Source organism: Capra hircus, chromosome 10, assembly GCF_001704415.2.
Source record: "Capra hircus breed San Clemente chromosome 10, ASM170441v1, whole genome shotgun sequence".
NCBI classification, from domain to species: Eukaryota; Metazoa; Chordata; class Mammalia; order Artiodactyla; family Bovidae; genus Capra; species Capra hircus.
In genome coordinates this window covers 3,268,432-3,295,504 of record NC_030817.1, presented here as the reverse complement: position 1 = coordinate 3,295,504, position 27,073 = coordinate 3,268,432, and the positions used below count along the sequence as shown (strand labels likewise).

Genomic DNA, 27,073 nt, shown 5'->3' with positions numbered 1-27,073 from the left:
CCTTTTATTTTCTCTAAAAATCAGTCCCATTTCAGTTTTAAGATCCATCCTACCAGGAATGTGGAAAATTTCTCCTTGGGTTGTTGTCCTGGGCTGGGATCCTGGGCACGGGCACCGGCCCCGCCCCCGACTCCACCCCACCCCTCACCTGCGCATCACACCCCCAGCCCTTCCGGCAGGGCTGCCCCAGGGCGCCTCTGCTGAAGCCTCTCATCCCCTTTATGTAACTCCAAACTGTTCGGTCCCCAACCTAAGAAAGTGTCTTTTGACTTGGGGAAACCTCATTCCCAAGCCTGCGCTGAATGAAAGTCCTCCTGTGGGTGTGACTTTTGAAACAAAGAAGCCAGGAATTCTGGCCATTGTATCCCTCGGCTTGAGAAAAGGAGACTAGAACCTGGGAGCCCCTGGAGATGCGACAGAGGGAGGGGGAGACGGGAGAAGGCAGAGAAGCTGCTTTATCTACTGTGTGTTCCTCAGTCACGCTTGCTTTCAGAAGGAGTTAACAATTCCTCTTGCAATTGGTGGTGGCCTGTAGAGCTTACCTTCTGTTCATCTTTAAGTTTGGCTTCGAGTTTGTGGTTTATTTCAGAAAATGTATTAAAGTAGCCCCAAGTGAAGACTCATTTGTGGTGTCCTCGGGAGAAATGGATTCATATGTTTGGGAGTCATTCCTGTTCTCCCGTTCCCTAACCAGTCTACTAAGCCTTCTTAAAGATGCCACCTCTTACAGGAAGCCTGTTTTGACTGTCACCATGTGTGCCAATCCTCACACTGTCTGAATTCCCAGCACTTTGGGGGTAATTTCTTGTACTTTTGAACAGAATCACGCACAGTCCTATTATGGTTCTCCCTCCAACCAGATGGCAGGATTTTGCCACCACACTACACAGTGGGCACAGGGCTACTAACTGCAACCTGAGATGGCTGAGGGCAGGGGTCAAGGCTCCGCCACACCCCGCAGCTCTCCCAGCGCCTTACACAGAGGCGGGCTCCATAAATATTTATTAAATGGATGGATGGATGGAACAGATTGATGGATTGCACAGTCTTAACCAGTTACTGTCACCACTGAAAAAGTGAAATCGCTCAGTCGTGGCCGACTTTGCAACCCAGTGGACTGTAGCCTAGCAGGCTCCTCCGTCCATGGGATTCTCCAGGCAAGAGTGCTGGAGTGGCTTGCCATTTCCTTCTCCAGGCGATCTTCCCAACCCAGGGATCAAACCCAGGTCTTCCACATTGCAGGCAGATGGCTTTACTGTCTGAGCCACCATTAGCTATTCTTCACCACCGCCCCCCCCACCACCACCAATTCAGTGGGAAAATTGTTTCAAATTTGCATTCACTCGTGGAAAGAAACAGTCCATTACTTTTCTTCTTTCTATGGAATCAGGCAACCACAGAATGTTCTTTAAGGCATAGATTACTGTTCTACATAAAATGTTGAAACTGAGAGCCATAGATTATGCTAGCATCATGTGTGTTTCTGTTTCATACATTTGCAACACATGCTTTTGATTCTATAATGTTGGAGTCCTCCAAGTTTCTTTATTTTAAAACAAATTTCTGTCTCACTGAGGCCTTGCACTTGTTCTTTGCCTCAGGTGTCTGCAGATTCCAAAGAGTTGTTGATACAGGCAGCTTGTAGATAACAGATTACAATATTGGAAAACATTTTAAAGTTACCGCTTTCCAACTGAGGGGAAAAAAAAATCTTTTCTTATCCTGAATGATTCCAAGTGATGAATCTTTAAACGACCTTTAAGATGCATTTAATAAACATAACTCTTTCAAATGGGTTGTGTGAGACATTTTTTAAAAAAAAATTTTAGAGTCTTGCAATATATTTTTAAATGTATTCCTTGGAACAAGTCATCCATAAAGATACAATGGATGTCTGTTGACCTGTGTGCTGTCTCAAATTCACACCGCCATGTATGCACTAGCATTTTAACTGAATAGTTTTGCACTGAAGTTGTGTGCCTCACTCTGGTTCCTGCCCTTCATGTAAATTCACAGAAGTGATGAGGTAGAAGCTGCCACTGGGGTCAGTACTGTCTCTAGACATCTTCCATTTGCCTGGCCTGCCGCCCTTTGCCCTGGCTCCCCTTACACACTGCATCCTTCCAACTTCCCCTCCAGCTCACCCCAGCTTTGGGCTCTCTTCCTTTGCCCCTACTCTCTGCAGAGGCCCTTACTCAACTCCACGTTCTTGGATTTGATATTTATTCAACAAACACCTTTCAATCTTTGACCGTGTTCCAGGCTCTGTGACAGGCCCATGAAAACAAGAAGGTAAGGAGATCTCTGTCGAGGGGCTCCCAGTGTGGGGAAGAGAGACAGTTACCCAATCGGAGAGGCTGCTGCTACCATGGGATCAACAGAGAGCCGTGTCGTCCAGCCCCGGAGAGGCAAGGAGCTTTCTGTTTAATAAAGAAGTGATCCCCACAGCACAGTGGCCAAGAAATTGAGTGTCCATGAGACTTCTGGGATTCGCAGGGCTAACTGGAAGGAATTTGAGGAGCTGGAGCCCACAGGGCAGCAAGCCCAGCCCACAGGAATATTGTTGTATGGCTGTTGCCATGATCCATTCCTGTGAGGCCAGGCAGAAAGCCCTTTTCAATAAAATCATAGCTAGCTACTTTGGGGTTCTCTAAGAAATGCAAGCTCATTTGCTAGCATTTTGGAAAATTCTTAGTCTTCAATGAAGGTTTCTTGTTACCTTGCCTGTGTTCTCTAAGTGACTGCACGTGTGCACGCGTGCTAAGTCAATTCAGCTGTGTCCATCTCTGCGACGCTATGAACTATAGCCTGCCGGGCTCCTCTGTGGAATTCTCCAGACAAGAGCACCGGAGTGGATTGCCATGCCCTCCTCCAGGGGATCTTCCCCATCCAGGGATTGAACATCTCTCGTGTCTCCTCCATTGGCAGGCAGGTTCTTTACCCATAGCTCTACCTGGGAAACCCCTCTCTAAGTGACTAAGGCTACTCAATTCTAAGTGCTATGCCCTCATGAGAGAACGTGGGCAAATGATGTTTTAGTATTATTCTGGGAAATAGTTCTAACCTTGTGGATACCATGAGAGAATCTCAGGGATGTAAGAAGGCCATTGGAGAATACTTTGAGAACTGTGGGTCTTGAGTACAGTCTTACAGTGAATTCTGAGAATGTACCTGGATCAAGAGGAAAGGCATTCTATGACTGATGACAGTATCTGCCTTGGACAAAGGTGTAAGGAGTGTGGCCCGTTTGTCATGTTTGACATCCCCACAAAAATAGTATTTCCTAAGGTCATATACATTCAAACTATCAGTAATATTAAGAATGGTTTTTAAATGAATATTCCCTTATCTGTACCTCCAAATGAGAGCTTTCCATCAAAGTTGCCATCTTTAGAGTCTAGTTACTTTAACTATCACTGTGATCAAAATTTCAGAGCTCTCCGTAAACACCAAACACAGAAATTCTTTATTATTAGTACGGGGCAAACTTGAGTTTGACCAAGAGGATACTCAGGAATTGAATAGTCTTGGGTTCCAAATGACTTTGAATTCACAAAAAATTAAATCTCCCTTGAAGGATACAAATGTGCTGTCAAGAAGGGCACTAAAATCATTCCACCATTAATGTATCTATATTGTCTATCAGGCACAGTGCTCAGTCCTAAGAGAAATGAGATGCTGAGTTGTTGCACCGAGGAGCTTATCTCCTGCTTCGACAGACAAGGCAACCAGCCGCTAAACCGTAGAGCCGTATAGCGGGTGCTCGAGTTGAGGGAAGCCCGCTGTGTAGAAGGCAGCTAACTCACAGTCAGGGGAGGGGACGAGGGAGGGAAGGTTCCCCACACAGGCCGCTCTTCAGCTCAATACTGAAAGACATGAGGGGGCCAGGTGGTCGTGGGATGGAGGAGGTGGCTCCTAAGGCGGGGAGGCCTCCCAAAAGGGACAGCACGTGCAGAGACCTGGAGATAGCAGAAGAAATCATGGACCACCGGCAGAGCCGGCGAGAAATTCAAAGTGGTGACGGCCGAGGTTGGCGTGTGATGAGGCAGAAATCCACATGGGGCCTGACCAAGACTAGGGCTATGGGGTTTTTATCCCGAAGGCCAAGGAGATCGACGGGCCAATTTGCATTTTGGAAAAGTCGCTCTGAATTCCTGCCATGTGCCATGCACTCTACCACCATGCATGCAAGTGAACCCAATAAAAATAGGAACCAGATCTGTCCCTGGCCAGCCCACAACCAGTAGTTGCACTGGGTTGGCCTGGGCGCATTCTTGGCTTCGGCTAAGAATGGAAGTCACTTGGCCTTGCTCGGTCCTGCAGCCAGAAACTCACCCTTGACCTCACGGCACACCTCTCTCACAAACAGGGTGGGCGAGACAGCGCAGACAAATCAGAAAGAACCACAACTCCTTTACTAGGCGAGTGTGCAAAGCACACGCTCCATGCAGCTGTGTGATCTGGAGAAAGAGACTCGGGCTTGGAGCTGATTGACTAGGGTTGGAAGTTTCTCATCATCTCTGAGCCTCAAAGTCTTCATGGACAAAATGAAGAAACCCAACTTTAGAAGACCCAGTGGCATGTTTGCAAACTGCCTAGCAGAGTACATCGTACGTTACCAGGTACCTTCCCTCGTAGCTCAGTCAGTAAACAGTCTGCCTGCAATGCAGGAGACCTGGGTTCGATTCCAGGGTTGGGAAGATCCCCTGGAGAAGGAAATGGCAACCCACTCCAGTGTTCTTGCCTGAAGAATCCCATGGACAAGGAGCCTACGATCTGTGGGGTCACAAGAGTAGGACATGACTTAGCAACTGAACTACTGCTCTACTAAGCTGGTGCTCAAAAGTGGTGGGCATTTTATCTCTACCCGTTTTGACAAGCCCATGGTTAGTGAACACAAAGTTAAGTGCAAAACCAAATACAGCTTGAAATCTGGATACCCAAGCAGTTGTCCATTTCATATGGGCAGACATGGCACAATGCCCAAATTCAGTGTCTTACCTAGAAATGGTGACATGCTGTCCAATCCCCAGCAACGTGCAATCAGGATCAGATAAAAACAAGAAAGTGAAAGCGAATATGCAGTAACCATACTGGGTCAAGTTTCCTCCTCTTGGGTTGCTGTGGGCTCCCCCACCTGCCAGACAGTTAAGTTTGCACTGGCTCTCTGCTGATGAACGCCAGCCAGGCCAGAAGCCTAGCTCCCGATGACCTGTGGTCCTTAGCATACCTCCCAACCCAGCCTCGATAAACCACGTTTGGCCCCACAAATAAAGGAAAACAGGAGAGACTTTGTATTAGATCTTCCAGAAGGTCTTTGTTGCAATTTTCTCCATTGTTCAAAAATAAAAAATAAAAACAAAAAACTTACATCACCAAAGACAGTAGCAGCACAGCTTATTGAAATGTTACAAGCAAAGTTGCTTTTGTACTTTTCCTAATAAGAACATTAAGAAATTCCCTCCTCCCCCCACCCTGCTTTTTTTCTGTAAAACGCCTTTTTTTTTTTTTTTTTTAAAGCACCATGAAATCCTACAGAGAGAGAAATAGGTGAAACACCTCCACACATGGGTTTATCATTGTCACGGGGTCCCCTGCCTATGACGCTGGGGTAGGTAAGAAGTCGGAGGCTGGCGTGATGGTGGCTTTTTGCATAACGCTTCTAGGCACCGCAGCTGCGCGTTTCACTTCAAGCTCGGCGCCCTGGTAGCAGAGGGAACGCTTCGCCCAGACAGCACGGGACTGCCGTGCAGATGGGGTGGAAGTGCTCGCAAGGAGTTTTGTCGCCTTTTTGGGGGGAAAGGGGGGTTTGTAATGCATACGGAACTATTTGAGATTTTTCACTTAAGAACCGAGAAGAGAAAGTTTCCAGAACTCCTAGGCACCTGTGAAATAAATCGCTTTCGGTAAAATCCGAGACACCCCTTATTTCTCCTCCGCGCCACGGCACTGACGTCACGTGACCCGGGGACTGCTGGGTTTGGGTGGGAGGTGGACTGCGGGCTGGGGGGTAAAGTAAGCACGCAACAGCGGGTTCCTCGCCCAGCGACGGAGGACGGGACTTTATTTACAGCCCTGGAGTTGGCATGCTACTCCAGAGTATCCATACGCAGCGTTCACAGCATCCACAAAGCCAAATCAAAAATCACCTTTGTTTCCGAGAGCTGCCATTTTTTTTTTAAGGCCATTTACTAGCTACCTCTTACACTCTGCCTCCAGAAGCTCCCTCTGCTCCTGCTGTTACTGCCTTTGCACACAACTGCGTGGGAACCTCGAGGAGGGATCACCCGCGTCCCCTTAAAACCTAAGGGGATGTAGGAAGCACAGACATGAGATACAGTGCTGGCTTTTAAAGAAAATTTTAAGAGAGTCTCTGCATGTTTGTTTGCTTTCACGGTTTGGACACCATCGTATGCATTGGAATGGTCTACATTCTTACCCAATATAGTGGGCAAAAACCTGCCCTACCCAAATTCCGGCCACATTCTCACTAACCCCCGAAGCTAAGCGTCCAAATACACGAGCAGCATCCAAATACACGAGCAGCATCGACTCAGCCAAGAAGCACCATCTCAGAGGGAGGGAAGGGGTGGTTTGCTAACACCTAGCCCAACTAGAACTTTCAGCATGGAACCATCCCCAAGGAACCCAAAGCAGCCATTGCCTCTGTACGTGTTCTGTCTGTGTGTCTGTGTGTGTAGGGATCTGAGTAAGAAATAACCTGTTTATAGTGTAAGAATTCATAAAGTAATCAAATGAAACCTCTACTGCAATTGACTGCAGACCGTAATAGCTTAAAATTCTTTAGTCTAAACACCATGCAAAAAAATGCCCATATGGGATGAGCCACCGCCTCCCCTCCAAACACAGGTGATAGTGTGAGGTAAGGTGACAATGAGCCACACAGGGCAGGACCCTCATTTGGACACCAGGCTCCCAAATATATCTGGTCTCCATCCATCACCCAGGAAACAAATCCCAAGGGGCAAGAGACTAAGCGCTCATCTTGCCTAAAGGAAGCGGGGCCCATTCATCGGCATTTACAAATCCGGCTAGTGAAGTTCTCAGCGTGCTTAACTCATGGACCGCTTAGCGTTCGGTCAGAGCACTGCAGAACTAAGAGGGACCTTCAAGATTGACTCTCGGGTTCCACTCCCTTGATGTGCTGATGAGGGAACAGAAATGCAGGCACAGGGTCTGAGAGGCTCAAGGTCACGGGCCGGGTCAGGGAAGCACAGACAGCCCCAGTCACCTCAGCTGCAGGTCAGAACAGCCCTACCTGCACACACATAAGGCCTTGCCCCAAAGCAGTAAAGTCCTAGGGTCGCCACCAGGTTCCAACTGGGCATCGAGCTGAAGTCTCTCCAAATTGTCCTTTGGTTCTCACCAGTAAAAACTCCCAGATCCGCTGTGGAGTAAACATTCAACACCCAGTTACCAAGAGAAACAACGGACACTGCCCACCAAAGCCACTGTCCCTGTGGTCTATCCATGCACAAAATCAAAACGTTTTCTCCAGGTTTATGGTGGGGTGGGAAGTGCGGGCAGGGAAGGGGCTGTTCTGATGTGTGTGTAGAATTTGTAGCAAGTTTGCCTTATCCATGTGAATTCCCGTGTTACTGGACCCCATTTTTAAAAGGTAGCTTTCAAACAACTCCAAAACAATTGGCCTCCTCTTCCCAAATCTCAGCTTGTATACATGAAGTGGAGCCCAACCCCTGGATGCCCTCCCAAGCCTCTCCTCTGGAGAGTAGGTTGCATGTGTGTGTACAGGCTAAGTTGATTCAGTCACCTCTTGACTCTTTGTGACCCTAGGCACTGTAGCCCATGGAAGTCTCCAGGCAAGAATGCTGGAGTGGGTTGCCATGCCCTCCTCCAGGGGGTCTTCCCCACCCAGGGGTGGAACCTGCATCTCTCGTGTCTCCTGCACTGACAGGTGGGTTCTTTACTACTGGTGCCACCTGGGAAGCCTGGAGGGTAGGCTATAGCTTGTCAGACACTGTGCCCACACGTCTAATGGATCATCTCTTCTTTGATTGTATTCGTCAGGGCCTCAGTCCCATCTGTACTTGGGGAACTCCCGGGCAAGGGCTATTCTCGCTCCATCTGTGTGACTGGGACCTGACTCTTCTGGCCGTGGGTCTGGGCTTCCCAGGGGTTCAGTGGTAAAAAGAATCAGCGCAACTGAGTGTCTACACACACATATACCAACATCTGGTATATGGTAGAGTGTGGTTCCATTTGGTAGAGTGTGCAGCTTAGAGTTTTGAACTGTTTTATTCCACCTGTATGCCGAGTTCCTCCAGCACAAGCAAGTAAAGTGCAAAAAGGTGCTTTCAAAGGGCATTTTTAACAGTACAGAAAGGGTGCCAGGAGGCGCATTCCCAAAACCAAAACCAAAGCAATGTGCAATGATCATCTGTAAGGACAACATGTTAGGCCATGTTCACAAAGACCTCATCCCATCTTGGCAGTAAAGAGCTTCCCCCTACCTCTGTATGCCACGTCCAGGAAACTAGAAAGACACACATGCACGTGCGCACACAGACACACACACACACAAGGTGTGCGGCATGGACACTGCAGCAAAGTCAAAAGCAGACTGTGGTCAAATAGACTCTGGTCACTAGCTCTGCCGCCTTCCTGTTGTGTGCTCTTAGCTAAGTTACTCACTTGGCTTCCCTGAGCCTGTGTCATCACGTGTATAATGGGTTTGCAAACACTTCCCGCAGAGCGTTGCTGGGGCGGTTCAGTGAGCCCAAGCCCCTAAAGTGCCACATCTATGACAGGGAAGCCTCTTGGCCAGCTCTGCCTGTAGAGTCTAGAATTTTAACCCACTATTATAGAGAAAGTACCGACTAACAGAGGGTAGAAAACCAAATGAATGAGATCCCTGGACAGTTCAATCAGGAAGCTTTCAACTTGTCAGAATAAGAAAGTCCCAGTTCCCCGTGCTGTGCTGTGGTTTAGTCAGACTCTCTGTGACGCCATGGACTATAGCCCACCAGGCTCCTCTCTCCATGGGATTCTCCAGGCAAGAATACTGGAGTGGGTTGCCAGGCCCTCCTCCAGGGGATCTTCCCAACCCAGGGATCGAACCCAGGTCTCCCGCAATGCGAGCGGATTCTTTACTGTCTGAGCCACCAGGGAAGCCCAGTTAACCTACCGATTCCTTAGCACACACTTTGTCAGACTGGAATGACTCCCGTAGTAAGAACCAAGGCCTACACCCCTGCATATACGTCGTTGCCCAAGCGTCTGTCTGTTACTCTGTGGACACAGGATGTCACCCGTGAGCCACAGCCCTGTGGCAGCATTAACCCAAACATACCTTGGATGGGGCAGGGGGCACTAATCAGACTTGATTCTTATTTGGCTCCTTCCCAAAAGCAATGCCAGTGCTTTAATCAGAGCTTACAATGACGGGGGTGGCACACGGGGGCTGCCTGTGCTCTAGACAAATGAGAGCTGTGCATTTGGGGGAAACAGCAGCAAAAAGTCTGCCACGGTAGAAGCAGTCAAGGACGCGGTGGCCATCATTTTTCCCTGGAAGTCAGAAAAGCGTTAGATGGTTTCTGGAAGTCTCTGCTAGTCCTGTGACCTTTTGACAAATCCACCCTGCCTGTTAGCTATGTGACATCCCCAAACAGTGGTACTGAGCCCAGGAGGCCCATAAGCAGCAACTTTCGGGTGTTGCCAGGTCCAAACACTGAAGTATGTGGCACAAATAGCTAGGTTTGAACCAGGATAATGGCCAGCCAACTCTGAAAAAGGCCGAGGCACATGTGGGATGCTTGGCGTGGTACATACTCTTTCCTTGCTGCTAAAAATCCACTTAGAGTCTTCCTCCCCAAACCTATGACCCGTCAGACCCCCACTTTCCTTCACCTGGTGTTCTAACCTCGTGAAAAAGAAAATCATAATTATCACCACATGTTGGTTACTGTTCTCCTAGAAACAATCACTCACAGTAGCACTGTAACTTTAGTGGCTAGCAGGTACAAGAAATGATCAAGGAAAAGGAGCAATGCTTTCAGAATAAAGGAACACCCAAACATAAAAGTGAAGTCTTTCAAATACTTCTTTTAAGTATTATTTTTTTAAAAAATGGCAGTAATGGCACTTAAGCTGCAAGCAATGAAAACAATTCAATCTTCTCGTACAAGGGTTGGTTTGAGGGAGTCCTTTTCCTTTTGTTTGCAAATAGCAGGATAGGACCTGGTGTCACTGTGTCTACCCTAAGACACCCAAAGGGACGAGAAGCCCTGAGAAGGAACGATGCCATGGTCCTCCTTGGTATGTCTCAGACATGCAGGATGTCTATGTTTACAAACATTTAGGATCAGCTACACAGGACAGTAAGCCACTGGCATCATGCAAGGCAATAGTTTTGGTATTTTTCCCCCTTTTATCAAAACCAATTGTAACAGAAGTTCCACTAGAAAAGTGAACATGAACATTTCAAAACCAGTTTGTTTTCACCATTGCACCCTTTCGGTGCCTTTTCAGCGCACCGTGCACTGAGGTTTGGTTTTTGCCTGTCATCACGCAGCGGCTGAGGTTGAGTGTTCACCAATGCTTGCGAGTTGGATTGGACCTGTGAAAAAGACAAAATTCAGCAGGCTTCTGTCATTGGTTAAGGTGATATCCACAGTGTGATGTGACTTTTTTTTTCTCTTGTAATGAGGAAAGCAATTGCACCTTTTGATACGTGTGCTCTCATCTGCTTCCAACAAATTCTAGGTGCTCTTGGGTCCCAGGGACATTCATCTGGAGCTTAGCAAAGACTAGGGATGCACTGAACGGTTTTGTCTCAAAATCGGAGCTCAGAGCAACATTCCAGCATGTCCACTCTGACCCCAAGTGACAAGGACCAGTCCACCTCCCAGTCCAGGCCCCTTGTGCGTGCGTGCACACATTACTGACAGTGGGTTCAGGAAACAACTTCCTTTAAAAGACACACCTGTTCCTTTCAGACGGCTGGTCTACAGAATAGCTGCCCTTGCACGCCCTTCGGAGCGCGGCGGCGCTGCCCAGGGCGACCGCATCCATCGCCAGCATGTGCCCTGGACCTCGGCGGCCATGACCTCCCTCTCCCGCGAAGGCGCCCTGGGTGTCCCGCGGCTGTGATCAAAAGCCAAGTCCTTGTTCTTTTGATTCCCTTTTGGCAGAGCGAGCTTGCTTTCTCGGTCGTTTATGGCACAGTGAAGTATCTTCTTCGACGCTATGTAATTTCGGACTAACGAGAAGTCTTGTTTTAAGGCACGTGTCTCAGGGTGAATATATTTAAAAACAAACAAACAAAAGACAAGGCTGGGTCACGTCCACTGCGTCCTCCCCGCTTAGTTTCTGGCTTCGAGCAGCGCGCTGCTGTCACGCTCCGCGTCTTTGGCGTCGGCGGGTCCCACGCTGTCCCCCGCGCCGGCCGGCGGCTGGGCACAGTCGGTGAGCACGGCGGTGCTGGAGTGGCCCGAGCTGCACCCCTTGTCCGTGCCCTCCTCCTTCTTCTCCTCGTCCAGGGAGTAGTGGCGGAGGGTCCTGTAGAGCCTGTGCACGTCCTCGGGCAGCGCCTTCCGGAGGTCCCGGTTCTTCCTCTTGGTGAGCCTGGAGGCGGAGCCCAGCTTGTTGACGATGTTGTCCTCGGAGGCGCCCTGCCCGCGCTTCTGCAGCGGCTCGGACGCCTGCAGCCGCAGGTTGTTGGGCCGGTGGTCGATGCTCTCCTGGGACGAGGCCTTGCAGCGGCCCGCGTCGAGCGCGGCGAACACCGAGCGCTTCTCGGGCGAGAGCATGTCGAGCGAGTGCGCCCGCTGGTCCAGGCCCAGGCGCCGGCGCTCCATGCTGCGGATGGTGGCGGCGCGCTGCAGCTTGTCATGGATCTCCACGCTCAGCCGCCGCCGCGTCTCCCGGAACTCGGCCGTCACGTTAGCCTTCCACTCGGCCGCGTGCGCCTTGATCTCGCCCACCTGGCGGAGAGACGGGGCGACGACCGGGCGCTGAGACACTGCCCCCCGCCCCACGCCCCGCGCCCAGGCGCCCGCCACTGGCCCCCCATCGCCGCCACCCCCATCGCTGCCATCCCCCCGCGCCAGGGCACCCGCCTCCGCCCGCCCCCGCCCCCATCGCACCCCCCTCCATCGCTACCACCGCCCCATCCCCCCACCCCTTCATCGCCCCCACCCCCAACGCCCCCACCCCCCATCGCACCCATTCCCCAATCGCCACGACCTTCCACTGCCACCAGCCCCCCATCGCCACCACCCTCCCGTGCCCGCAGCCCTCGGGGGTCCTCGAGGGAAGGAGGCCCAGAGGCGGTGGCTTTGCGTCCGCCCCGCCAAGGGAAGGAGAGGCTACTTCCACCCTCGCCCTTCCCGCTCAGGACTAAGGTGCCTCCTAGAGGCGCACGTGCTGGGCAACCCGACCGCCGCCAGACACCTGGATTCGGGGACGGACCTGACTTAGCGTCTGTTGGGTTCACCCTTCCGTGGTCCGGCGTCATTCCTGCTGCGTAACTCGGAGGCAGTCTTGTCTAGCTCAGAGCTTTTCCTGTTAGGTGAGGTAGCCGGGCACCTAGCTCGGCCCTGGGCACAAAGCAGTATCCAGCGGGTCCTCTGCCCTGCCCTGTCCCTCCAAGACCTCTGTCTGGGTTAGAGTGCTCCACCCGTCCCCATTAGCCTGAAAATGGCCTAGTGCTAAAAAGGAAAGTCCTGTGTCGCCCCATACCTAGGCAGTGCTGTCTATGACCTTGTGCTATCCGGCTTGCACTGGTTTAAGACCACTCCCCCACCCCCGCGCAGGGTACCTGATAACCAAGTTTCCCTGTTCAGGGTGCAGGAAGGAGACATCTTCTGCCAAAGCCCACAGAAGGTGTGCTTTCTCAGAGCAAAGTCTTGCATGAGGATCAAGACTAACTCTCTAGGCTTTATTGCAGCAAGACTGTTAGTACAAGACTCGACTGAGCGACTGAACTGAACTGAACATGCTTTCCTATGCAGAGGAGTAACTCGGATTTTTGCACTGAGAAATGTCAATATTTATGTTGTTGAGTGTTCTCTTTTGTTATGGCTGATTTTCAGCAGGTCAGTTAGCTCTCTGGGGAGTCAGACTGGAGACTGCTTCTGCAAGCCAGGAAAATTAAACCTCTGCCCCCAGGAATGGTGTGGGAGATGGCGCCATCTAAGGAGGCTCTCCCAGGACACTCCGCTGGGAATGTCTGCACCCTGGGCAGGGAACGGTCGCCCTTGAACAGGCTGTCCCTCTGTTTCTTTAGGTTTTATCTCCTTTCCTTTCTTTACTGCTTTTCTTCTCTTTACCCCTCTTCTTTCTTATCTCTTTTCCTCTCCTTCCAGAAGAACTACATGGACATTCTTTTTTTTTTTATCACAGAATCTACCTTTGCTCCCTAGCCATTCCTTTTCTCGCCTGTGTGTAGGCGTCCATGCACATTGCTTTGAGGAAGGAAGGGCCGTTGTGTGTGTGCCACTGGCCGCAGACGTATATTTGTTTCTACAGATCTGACAACCCAGAGGGGACATGAGTGAAAGGGAGCCCGTGAGTTCACCCCCCACGGCCGGCCACAGTTCAATAACTTCAGTCTCATATGGAATTGAAGAAAATGCACACGTTTGCTGATTGGGGGCAACTGCACACCTCCCCCAACTGCAGTCTATGTATGCTGACTATGTCTGGGTATTTTTTTTTTTCACTTCCTTTTTTAAAAATAAGTTGCCGTTTACTAGTTTTTCCAGGAGCTGTGGGCTGGTGAGTCACCAGATTTTTCTCACCTGCTAAAAAAGAATCCAGAAATAACTGCTATCCCATTTAACGTGGCGTTTAAAACCATTCAAGGATTCCAAACAAGGACGTCTAGGAGGCCTCCACTTAGTAGGAGATAGTCTAGCCCATAGAAGAGAGACAGGTAATTCTTGAGACGAGAATGTTCCTGACCTCAGGAACTTTCAGAGAATCTGGAAGGAATCCTACCTCCTCTTTTGTCTTTTTAGATAAAACGCGTAGCCAATCTCCGATCATGCTGAGGACAGCAGCAAAGTAGGCAAGGCCAACGAGGATCCAGAACCACACCAGGGGCTTGTACCACTCCCGGTAATTGATGCCGGCGTTTCCCCCTGAAAACAAGCGCTACTTTAACCAGGATCCGACAAACGGTCGTCGCAGAGCAAACGCATCCCAGTCTGTGTAGCAGAGATGCGGTCGCATCACCATCCAACACTCAGCTGCTCGGCCTGCTGTAGACGCGATGTGGCAAGGGTGGGAGGGCAAGGAAAAGTCATGTCTCTTCTCCAAAGGAGCCTGACCTGTGGCTTCACTTATTTTGAATCTTGACCAATAATCTCAATACATCATGTGCTATGATTAGTTGCTCAATCTTGTTCGACTCTTTGCGACCCCGTGGACTGTAGCCCGCCAGGCTCCTCTGTCCATGGGATTCTCCTGGCGAGAATACTGGAGTGGGTAGCCTATCCCTTCTCCAGAGGATTTTCCCAACCCAGGAATCGAACTGGGGTCTCCTGCCTTGCAGGCGGATTCTTTACTAGCTGAGCTACCAGGGAAGCCCTTAACACACAATACATAATAACAAAAAATAAGTCAGTGACCAGCCTGATCCATCCAGTTTAAACTTGAGCTTGACAATGAATGGCTTGAATTAGAGGACAACAGAGCAGGCCCAGTTTCAAGTTTTGTGTTTTTTGTTTTTTTTTAATTTTCTTATTGGGGTGTAGTTGATTTTGTCAAGTTTTTCTTAAACTGCCTTAAATTTAATAAAAAATAAAAGACCGTTAAATAATCTCAAATGGTTTGGAACTCTTGGCACCATTTCCTCCTTAAGCACATATGCATTTACCAAGAGAGAAGTAGGTGTGTGGAAGTAAAATTAGGCTTGATGGTATCCCTGAGACTGAGACCCAGGCAATAGTGATTTAAGGCTGACCAAAGGATGGTGTTTACATAATGCTGATCCATAGGGTCAATTAGACCGAGTCAATTAGAATCACTGTGTGAGAATAAAAAGGGACCTTCAAGGCCAGCTAGTTCAATCCCTTTATTTTACAAATAGGGATTATAGTAAAAAATCCATCAAACCAAATTGACTAGTTGCCTGACTGCATTGACTGGCTGGCTGTTCCATTGAAAAGACCAGTCGTTTATTCCAAGTAAATAGCCTATTTATTCTAGAACTTCTACAAGCCTGCCCAAGGTAGCCAAGGAACAGAGAGATTCTAAGCCCAGTCCCCTCTCATAAAGAAGTGAAGACACTTCATGAAATATCCGTCTGTGAGATGTCATTTTCCAATGAAGCCGGCTTGTGGCCATTTCTAAGAAAATCGACATTAGCCATGGATTGGTAATTACTGTGCCAAATGGTGAATGGTCACTGGACTTTCCTGCTGGGTTGTGGTTGTAACCTCACGTAGCACCTTTGAGTCTGCACTGAGCTCTTATGGTATCAGTAATACCTCCCAAAGGCGGCTGGGCAGGCTCTGTGGCTTGTGGTACTTCTCAGTTTGCAACAGAGCCCACAAGGTCTCCATAGCTACCGCCACTTCTGAAAATTAGAATTCCAAACTTTGCTAGAGGGCTCTGTGGTAAACCCCACTTGGTTTGGTTTAACTGCCTTGCTTTTCCCTTTCAGGCAATTCTTGCCCTCTCCCTAGCTTTCTCTAGGATACTGTTGGACTTTCTGCAACATGAAGTGAGTCTTGAGGTTCATTTCATCTCTGCACTAGGCAGGAGAACTCTGCCACTTTTTCCTGGGAGCTCTCGGAAAGTAAATATTTACCAACCAATCACCATCGTCCACAAAAGATTGTCACTAGGGCGCGCTAGCAAACAAGGCAGGAAACACCCTTCTGCCTGTTCGTTTATCAGCTGCTGGCCTGGAATTCAAGTGCTGTCAGTCAGGGTTGCAAAATGCTTGTTGGGTTGTTAGACTGTCCTAAAGTGAGTCAGCTACAAAATAAACCAGCACTTAATCCTGCATGGTGATTGATGTTCTGATTCTGTTTCCAAGCTGATGCCTTGTCAAATCACAGCAACCATCAGCTCTTGTTAATGTATCTTTTTAAACGATGGACAGCCTTCCCTTTCGCTCTGAGAGTATTGCCAAAAAGGCTTTGACACACTTCCAGGGTTCCAAGGCAGCAGTGCTTCAGACTGGTGTCTGTAAGCCATGGAAATGGCAGCTTACAAGGGCCTGGTCCAGCTGCGGTCAGCACCATGAATTATAACAGACCCAAGTCTGCAGAGACTACGGGGCAAAGGAAATATGGTTCTGTAATCAGAGGTAGGTAAGGCAATTAAAACAGTACTATGCAGCTCAATATTCTGTGATAACCTGAATGGGAAAAGAATAGATACATATATGTGTATGACTGAATCGCTTTGCTGTACACCGGACACTAACACAACATTGTAAATCAACTATATTTCAATAGAGATTTAAGAAAATTTTTTTAAAAGAAAGGTACTCTGCAGGAGACAAATTTACATGTACAGTGGTTACTGTTATCAAAACCCACAGGAAAGTATGTCCATTTCCTCTGACCCAATTGCAACCAAAATAGACTTTAAAGCTTTCTAACGGTTCTTTGTATTTATCTATACACTTGGCCATTAGATTCATTACAATCTTCCATCACTAAAGATCACTAAAAAACAAAAGAACAAAGCCATGCTACGTCTGTGGCTGTGGAGGTCACGGCCTTTCCAGGTAAGTAAACATCAGGCCGAGTGCCAGTGTGTGCTAAGCGCTCACGGCCCATCGTGGCTCATAAGGATAAATAATAAACTTAAATCATAAGCAGTTTTATGAATCTCCTGTTCCCCAGGCTGTGCTATTTGTGACCCAGATCAACAGACTGAACGGAGCAACCGATTAGAGAGCAGGGTTTGCCCCACGTGTCCTCCAGAAGACAGTCCTCTGGACAGGCCAGAGTTAGGACAGAGGACTCTCTGCAGTTACGGCAGAGTGCAGACGATACTTTAGGGAACTTAAAGATGTCGGTGAAATAGCTCCAAACTGCAGCTGGGATTGGAACCTCAATGAGTTTCCCCACAGAGCAGCTATGGATGATGCTAAGGAATTGACCGGACAGTCGCTCTTGGTACTGTCCTCCTGTCTCTGTACGCTGTCTGTCCAGAGATTCAGGCCTCTCCTCAAGTGGCACCAAGTGACTTCCTGCCCAAGCTGGGGAGCTGCTCAGCAGCTGAGCATCGAGGACAAGCCAAGGTGGGAGGGGCCCCAGGCCTTGGGCTCTGTGTAAGCAATTCTCAGTCACTCTGACTTGGTGAGTTCTTAGTCCTTAAGACAGTCAAAAGGAAGAAAACATTAAAACTGCTGTTTCTACAAAGGCAACTTCGGCCTTCACCTTCCTAGCTGGAATAGCTGCAAAACTACTCTTCCGGTTGCCTGTTTCCTTAGAATTACCATGGAGACAGCAACCTTCAACATCCTTTCCAGAATTTACCCTTTCTCCAGATTCCAGAAGGGGGGATCCCTGGCCTCTTTAAATATATTAAGTTACGACAGAGTTACTGGGTCAGAGTGTTCACTTCTGGGAGTAGAAACCGAGCGTTTGTCTGACCACCCAGAACTAATCCATCCGGAAGGAGATCGGTGGCCTCCTCCTTCTATCCCTACCTTCCCACCACCCTGGGAGAGCGAAACACGTAAAACGCCAGGTTTCATTTCAGTTTCTAAGCTCCCTGTCCCTAGAATTTGATGGTGATTTCTTTTTCTTCCTTAAGCACGGTTCACTGGCATTTATTTTGAGAATGAAGGCTGTTGTGTCTATCTAGATTCATGCAGGATCCATTATAATATTAAATTCCCTTGGGGCAGTTTCCAACTCCAGGTGGTCACCTGGGTCTTTAGTCCTGCATCCGGACATGCCTGGAGCAACTTTTCCAGGGATGGTGACTCTGCCCTCAGCATCAGGAAGCTTCATCTGCAGGTCCCTGCAGGCTAAACTCAACGCTCATCTCTCCAGAGCTTCATTTTTGCCACTTGCTAATATAGCCTTCATCAGTTGATGCAAGGAGCCTTAACACAATTCAGAAGCCTGAAATCCAATGAGAAATTCATTTCAGTCGATGTCGGGAGCCAGCACGAGGAGTCCTGCCTGTGGCAAAGGTCATGAGGTTAAGGGGTCCAACAGGCAAAGGCGAGTCCGGCCTTAAGGCAGCCTCGCTGGAATTTCTCGAGCATCTAACCCCGAAACCAGAGTCTGCCTGCCATACTGCATTATGCTTTTCACTTATGCTTCTGACATTAACAGGGGCTGTCCCCCACCACCTTCCTCTTTTAGAATTAACTTAGAGCTCCAGTTAATAAGTCTCCTGGGCGTAAAAAGAATGTCTCGCTTAAACCCCTCTGATAGCTTTCTAACTTACCTGACCAGTCTGTCTGGATTTTTACAACTACGCTTGTGAATTGTTTACAGCTCCCAACCTCGAGAGAGGCATGAAGCTTAAAGCATCTTAGAGATATAGAGCCTTTTCTAAAAAGCTAAAAATTATATTGGTGATGGGTTTCACTGTTGAGTCAATGACTGCTGCCAGGCCTCCATATTCTTTATCTTTTAGGCACCTGAAGGATATTAATCAATGTAATTGGATATAGAAAAAGGAATATAGTAGTTTTGATGTTAGCAACAATAGACTTTTGAGTTAATGAACTTTCTCTTTGTTATAAATCACTGTATTCCTCTTTCTTTGTTATAAATAGTTGTGTCCTTGTTATGTAAGAATGTAACTTTATTTGGTGCTTTCTGAGAGTGGCACCAGACTTTGGAAAGAACAACACTTGTAAGCCAAATAAGTTTTCTGGTTGACAGACCCTTATCAGAAAAGGGTCGTAAAATGCTAATAGGCCTCCTGGCCAGAAGATGATGTAAATCACCTAAGACTTGTGGATACAGCTAGGGATGCAGGGAGAAAGCCTAGTCTCAATAAGAGTCAGGGCTGCTGACACTGCGTGATTTTGTATTATCCATTGATCTCTGTGTATAACCAAAAGTATAAAAGCTTTTCTAGACAATAAAGGATGGGCCAGTTCCTGGAAAGACTGGTTCCCCCATCTCTTCTTTACTTTCTTACTCTATTTTCTGGCTGACTCCCATCTGGGGCATAGAGGCTTGCCATGTCTACTTATTTGCCTGGGCTTCTAAGACCCACATGAGAGGGAGCCCAAGACAGGGCACCCTCCGCTATTCAGGCGGGCGCCTGTGGCCCTACGTAGACGGTTCAAGTCCCTTGTCTCTGGGCTTTATTGGCTTTCTATGTAAACCAAGGAATACAGCCTCTTTCTCTCCTCTATTCTCTTAACTGCAAACTCTTTCCTTCTCTCTCTCTAAATCTATATATCTCTCTCACCACACCGTCCCCACTTCAAATTACCCTGGATCCACTGGGGCTGGACCCCGGCAAGTCATAATTCATATGATGATGAAGATAGCCTGCCTCCTGAGTCGGGGAGGAGAGAGAGTGGCTTCCTCCCAAGGCAGCAGCTGGCTGCTGTTCCCCCCACAGGGGACTGCAGGTTTGGAGCAAGCCTGTGCCCAGCAGCATTGATGCTGAGCCTTTCCCATTTGTTCCTCCATCTTTCCTCGTGGTTTGGAAAAGCACTGACCACAGTAAATGCTTTCCCCACCAGGACCCCAGTGACTGGGATATTCCAGAGTGCTTACCTGCCACAAAATCACCAAAGCCCACCGTGGTGAGGGTGACCACCACAAAGTAAATGGACTCCAGGGCCGTCCACCCCTCGATGTATTTGAAGATGACAGCAGGGATTGTCACAAACACGACACAGCCAGCCAAGATGAACAGGATGGTTGAGATGACCCGGATCTTGGTCTGACTCACTTGCTTTTTCTAAAGAACAGCAAAGGAGAAAGAAAGACAGGGAAGTCAGCTCCATCACCCTGGATTCGGAAGACAAGAGGTAGAGAGAGAGGAAAAAAAAAAAATGTCAATGGCTTTGGACCTTTCTTTGTTTGTGGGCAGCTTGGGGAGCATCTGATGAAAGCTGTGGACCCTCTCCTAGAAAAACGTGCGGACCGCAGTTTTCAGCTGGTCTCGGTGGTCCTTGGGCAAGAGAACCCTTGAATGTCCTTTGCGTGGTTCCCTGACTGCAGCCCAAATGCTGACTTTCTAACCTCCTCACTGGTGTAAACGAGACTGCTTCCCAAGAAGGCCATTTTTGCCGCCATTTCTCACGTGGCTTCACTGACCCTCTGCAGGAGGCACAGGTTTGGGGGTTCCTTCCACAGGGGTGGTGATGGATTTGCACCCGGCTTCCCTCAAGTCAAAGGGCACATGCTGGAAAAAGTGGCTCCTGAGACAGACCAGAAGGTTAGGATGAAAAGAAAAACACAGCTGACCTGACCCCACCCTCAGTTGGGACAGAACTCCAACCATCTGCCTGGGTGCTTCTTCACCTTCCCGTGCCCCTCACCGAGACGGTACATTTATATCACATTCTTCTTTTAAAACGCGTGTGTTTGAGTCAGTGCTGTGCTCGTCATGTTTGCTGGCTGTATAAGCATAAGCGGACAGGGTAGGAGTCCACGTTGAATGGCAGGCTCAGTGTCTACAACGAATAACAGAAGCTCCATCTCAAGCCAGCTTCTGAAGGATTCAGTAGCTAAGAGGTGAAGAGGCACCTAGACTGGGAATGACCCTGATATTGCGGCAAAGGAGTCATACCTATGGGGCACCAGAGGCAGACTGGAGGCGCTGGTGTCCCCTTGAATGACACTCAAGACAACATTGGCATCGCCTCCGAACTGAACAGTCTGTTAAGGTCTTCTCAAAGCTCCCAGTTTGCCATTGGAGACTGTCATCAGGGGACCCTGGCACCATTACTCGACCAAAAACTCAACGTCTCATAAATGTCTGTTTAACACCAGAGTGCCTGGACTTTTGTACACTGCCTGGATTGAATCCCTGCAAAGCACACATTCAGGGAATCGATATGGAAATCTCTACCATGGGATCTATTAATATTTTCTAGTCATCGCTTTCCAGTGAATTAGAAGGAAGAGCAGGTCCAGAGGACAGAGTGCATTTGGCATTCAGACACCGCATTTTATGGACGCAAAAGGAGCTTGCATAAGATGCTGCTAATCAGGCAGAGCTGAGAGGAGAATGCAGCTGTGATTAGCGCACAGGGATGGAAACCGCTTTTCAAATTACTCAACAGTTCACCAGTTCAGAGTCGCCAGAGCACTCCTCTAAGGAAAGAAACCAGACTAACCTCCGTGAAGAACAGACTACCCTGTTTCCCCTTTGAGGAAGGAAGGCTGAGAATAAAACCTCATCACTGGGCGATCCTGTCACCATCCTGGAAATCCTAACCTTTCCTCAAGGCAGGGACACCCCAGCCAGGTTTTCCAGGCCAAGAGAGATTCTCCTATGACCAACCACACAGCTCAGACAAGAAATGACCATGTTCTCCAGACAGGAAGGTTGGTTATGACCCTCTTTCTCTTCCTCCCACTCCCCTCTTCCTTCCTGACTTACGGAGACAAACCTCAGAACCACCTCTTCTCTGGGAAACGTGAAGGGACATGAGAGCTGGGAAAGGGTGGTGGGAGGCTGCTGTCCTCTGCAATCGAGACTCACAAGCACCAGTCCCACCTGCCGAGGGCCCTGAGTCCCGGGTGTGTTCAATGTGGTGGAACTGTGGGCAGGTAAGTGACAAAGAAGAGCTATAGTGGAAAATATTTATCTGCATAGATCTCAATCCGCACTGAGATCAGTATAAGTGAAATGAAAGTGTTAGTCACCGAGTCGTGTCTGACTCTTTGTGACCCCATGGACTATAGCCCCCCAGGCTCCTCTGTCCATGGGATTCTCCAGGCAAGAATCCTGGAGTGGGTTGCCATGCCCTCCTCCAGGGGATCTTCTTGACTCAGGGATCGAATGTGGGTCTCCCACATTGTAGGCAGATTCTTTAACCATCTGAGCCATCAGGAAAGCTAGTCCCTAAATATTCATAGGAAAAGCTAAAGAAATACAATCCTTCATATAAAGGAGTCAAGTTCTCTGACTTCTAAGAGAGTACTCAGGATACACAGTGGGCACAGGAAGAGATAAACTGATCCATGCTGTTGTATAGTTCCCATCTCCTCAGAAAAGCCATCAAAACAAAGATAATTTATTGACATTTTTGCATATGAAAATACACATTTTTTCCCACAAATGAAAGTACTGTGACAAGACAAACTACCTGAGAACCACAAAGAATGTTTTACCCATTTCATGCATTTCCATATTAGATCTTGTAGAACTTGGAGGGGGAGTTAAGACCCCTCTGAGAATCCAGGAACTTCGTTATTATTATTATTAGCCTACTTTTGTCTGTAAACACGGACAAAAGCCAAAGCCCAAAAGGAAATTTTTATCATAGACCATTAAGTTAATCTAATTGCTGGCAACGGAACATCATTTTCCCCCTCAATAAATCGTCCTCTTCAAATGCATAATGAAATTAAAGCGAATTAAATGTTTGCAAGACACTTGTTAAGTCAGAAATTAGGATGTGAACGCAACTGCAATCCAAATGAGGCTGAGGCTGGCAGAGGAGAGTGGCAAGTGCGTGGGAAGCTGGAGCCAATCCCAGGCTCCAGGAGGTGGGCAAAAGAGATGATGGCACCGGGCAGCATTTGTTTGGTGGCAAAGGGAGGTGTGCAACAGAGGCTAGAGTGTGGCGTCTTAATGGCGTTATCTGTCAGAGAGTTTATCTGCAAGTTAGCATTTCACCACTGCTCACTGCCCAAGCCAACCAGTGTGTCCCTGGACCACTTCCTCCAGATATCCTAGGGTGATGCTCAGCAAATCCCCGGAGGCTTAAATCATCAGGGTATTTTAGGGACTTACAAAATCAAGTGTCTTGCGTGTGTGTGTAGGTGTATGAAATTGTGTGTACCCGTACTTCACTATAAAAGGAAGAGGTATGGGCGTAAGGTTTTGATAGTATCTGTTATTCTGGAGACCCACATTTATGCTGTCCTCTAGACACTTAAAACAGTTGCCTTAACTGAACATTTTCAACTGCAGCTTCCACGGTGGAACCACAAACGCGTCATCCAGCGATCTTTGGGTTTCTCCTCCCCCCTAGCTCTGCGCCCATTCACCACTACTGTAAAATGGTGCGTAAGAAGCTGGAGCCTTGGGGCAGCTTGCCTGACCCACCCCATCCCCACTGCTAAGTGACTGAGCGACCTTGGGCAAGTTTCTCAACTTCTCTGGGCATCAGTTTCTTCCTCTAAAAATGGAGATAAGAGAGTCCGCCTCACAGGAGTGTTTGGAAGATTAAATAAGTGTGTTGAAAGCTCAGCTCAGTGCCCGCTAAATGCTTGATGACTGTTACCGATCGTGTCTGATGGAAAAGTTCGAGTCTTTCCTTAGATGTGGGCAGTCCCACATTGAACGCTGCCCTCTGCTATGGAGGAACATTCCCTCACATCTGGTTTTAAGATAATCTCTGTCTAGCTTCGGGTGGTCACTGCTGGGTGTCCCTTCCCGGATACGTTGTCTCGTATGATGACCTCCTTTTTCAATAAGAAACAAGTCCTCATTTTCTCTTGGTTCTTCTGTGCTGACCCAGGATTGAGCCCTCAGACAGTCTCAGCTCACAATCTTGGAAGCTTTTCTGTTTTCCTTTCAGTTCGTTTCTCCCGCCGCCCCTCCAGCTTTTTTCATCATTCTTCTGAAACTGACAAGAATTGCAGATAATGTTTGGGGTGTCAGGGACCAGCTGCAGAGAGTCCCTAAAAGGCACCGCCCTTGTGTTCCTTGCCCCTCCCAACTCCCCTGCCACTTAGAGAGTCAAGCTGTGTTTCCACGGTGGGGTTGCTAGGCAAAAATCACGTTGCTTATTTACCAGTAAGCAGAGCAGTTACCATAAAGCTTTGTGAGAGCCCAGATCTGACTGAGTTAATGTGTTCCTAGGCTAACAAAACTGTTATTTGGGAAGAGATGGTTTGATACAATATTTGGGCAGAAGTGATAGAATACTTGGATGTATCTGTCCAAATCTTGTTTTCTCACTTTGTGGATTAGATGATGTGGTCTTTCTTTCTCCATATGCAAATGACATTATGCACAACTATTTCCCGCATCCTGCTGGCTGGCGCTAAGTGCAGGAATTTTTGAGGAACTCAAACCCCACCTCCTGTAGAGTTCTTTCAGTTGTCAAAATTATGTGCAATTATTCCAAAAAGCAAAATAAGCTTCACACACAGGAGACAGGGGAGCCAGTTCTCAGAGCGCTCCTTCGAGAGAGGATGTACATACTAGCAATTCTGATGGCGTTTACCTGCTTCAGACCTCAGAGGGCGAAGCCACACACCCAGTTCCCATTAAGCACGGTGCCCTACCATGCTTGCTTATTTCCACAATCTCATTTTGGAGAACAAGTATATTTCCATTCATCTGTGGGCTATTTCTCTATTTTTTCACCCCTCTCTAACATCTACTCTTTTTTTCGCTTTAATGCGATTTCTTACAATTCTGAGATTAGTGATCCAGATTGTTCTGACTGAGAAACTTTATTTGCTGTGATTTTTAGCCAGGGACATTGGAGATTTCACTGAATAATAAAGATACTGCAATAAAAATCTTAGGACGGGAGCTAGACATGCAGCGCTCTAGTTTATGGTTCAGGTTTGTTTTGTTGAAATGCAAACACATCACCATGGTAATACGCTTGAGCTGAAAATGATTTCTCCAAATGGAAAGATAATAGAAGCTGCCTCACAAAAGAGCCGACTTTATTTTCTGATATTATTATGTTTTCCACAAAGACTCCTTTTCTAAAAGTCCAGTTCTAACTAATGGTTTCACCATCACAACAATTAACCATGTAGTACCAGCAATTATATAAACTATGAGGAGAGCTTTTAAACACCATTTGCCTATAATCTTCATGGCAGAGATAGTATAAACACACATTAGTGAGAATCGTCCAGTAAAATCTCTATGGAGCCTCCTGAAAATGTCCCATGCAAAAGCAGGAGAGTATCTACACACACACAAAAAAAAGGCGGATACAGATTACACAAATGGATAGTATCTAACCCCCAAAAAGGCTGTATCTAGCATCTGCCTCTGAGCCACACTGCAGCGTCCAACAGATTTTTGGTCAGTTCAGTGCTTTGCTGGTATCACCAGGCAAAGTTTTAGAAAAGGCTTCTGGTATATGCAATTAAATGGTTTTTATCACAGTTTCAGACCTGGGTTTTATCACTGTTTCACTGGATTTTATCACTGTTTTTATAACTGCGTCCCAGGTGCACCTGGGATGGAGACAAAATCCAGAAATAATAAAAAAAATTCTGAGCAGCTCCACTCCAGGATCACTTTAATTAAAACCTTTGAAAGTTTTCTTTTCAAAAATTCTGTGGCTTTTCACATTTGAAGAAAATACTCTATTGGGACACAAGATTTTGCACTCAAAACTCAACCAGGTAATTCATTCAGCACATAATTATTAACAACCTTTTACATATCAAAGGTTGCTCTAATTACAAGGGATATAGCAGTTAAAAAGAGAGAGAGAAAGAAGTTCCCTTCCCCGTGCACACGAAGTCTAGCTGGCTGGAGCAGGCTGGGAACATCTGAGTCTTTGGCTGAAGTCTTTATGGCGCTGTCCATGGTGCCCAGCCCTGGTCTCACCATTGAAGGAAAAGTTTTTACCTAATGACATCCCAGCGATTAAAAACATCACCTTGTAGAGAAGAAAGGACTATTCTTGTAGCTATTGCAAGTGAAATACAAATAATTATGGCTGATTTGCATTGTCGTATGCTGAAACCAAACACAACATTGTAAAAATTTAAATAAAAAAGAAGCAACAACCAAAGACATTTAAAAGAACTATATCAGCAATCACTTCAAGCCAGATTTTATTGGAACCCACTAAGCTATAGGTCAAACTCTAGCATATTTACTCTAGCATAGCATGTCGTTCCCTTCTCGGCAGGAGGAGAAGGGGATGACAGAGGATGAGACGGTTGGATGGCATCACTGACTCGACAGACATGAGTTTGAGCAAACTCAGGAAGATAGTGAAGGACAAGGAAGACTGGCCTGCTGCAGTCCATGGGGTCACAAAGAGTCAGACATGACTGAGCAACTGAAAAACAACAGGAACTTTGATACCAAATCAAAAGCAAAACTTTGTACAAGTTGTGATTTGTCTTAAGTTCAAGGAAAATCAGTACAGTTCATCTAAGTTTGGGGAAGAAAATCACAGATATGCCGCAGGTTGACTGTTGCTTGCAAATGATTCAGTGTCTGTAAAACCATACACATTGTCTAAATAATAAATCCTAGAATTAAAAAAAAAAACAACAGTGTACCTATAATAGAAGATATATGGATCTTTGTTAGCTAAGCCCTCAGAAGCTATGTCCTAGAAATCAGAACAACAAGTAAGTGACCACACCAGTGCAGATGTAACCCTGGCTGAAGAGAGGTCCTCCTCTTTAGTTGAGGTATGATAGGCAGGGCCATGGAAAGGAGAGGACAGGGCCACTTCCTGATGAGCCGCACCAACGGCATAACTGCTGGCAATCCTGACAGACGCCACACCCAGCTGCTCACCTAGCCAGCTTCTGAATTTGCTTTACCCAGATATCAGCAGCAAAACAAACAATGTTCCCACCCCACAATGCCCTCTCCACCATTACGCGCACAAGCAAACAATAATAATGCTATGGAAACAATGCTACAGACAGCTGAAAGGTGTATGTGCTCTTCTCTTGCTAACAAGGGTTCAAGGTCACAGTGCATCGGCCAAGCAGACCACAGCAGTGAAGACAGGAGAGCACCCGAACAGAATAAATGTTCCTTCCCGTCCCTGATGCTTCTGCCCTTGTTCACGGGGCTCCACGTGCTGTAACACACATGACCCCTCTCTAGCCTCTCACTCTGACACAGGACCTGAGAACCCAGCGTCTTCCTCTCTTCTTCCTTTTGGGAAACAGCTGCCCTCAAGGCACACCCACTTGTGCTCTCCTGTCTAATTCTCAGATTGTATGAAGAAGCC

At 47.8% G+C, this 27,073-nt stretch overlaps 1 protein-coding gene across 1 annotated transcript in view; it reads right to left on the bottom strand.

Moving 5' to 3' along the window:
* Nucleotides 10,082–27,073, bottom strand: part of KCNK10 (potassium two pore domain channel subfamily K member 10) — a 90,942-nt gene continuing 73,950 nt past the window's right edge. Inside the window, exons 5-7 of the mRNA XM_018053754.1 lie at nucleotides 19,704–19,890; nucleotides 13,981–14,123; nucleotides 10,082–11,963 (exon numbers count right to left, since the gene is read on the bottom strand). Of these exons, the coding sequence (XP_017909243.1) occupies nucleotides 11,343–11,963; nucleotides 13,981–14,123; nucleotides 19,704–19,890 (951 nt within the window). The 3' untranslated portion in view covers nucleotides 10,082–11,342. The remainder of the gene's footprint in view (nucleotides 11,964–13,980; nucleotides 14,124–19,703; nucleotides 19,891–27,073) is intronic.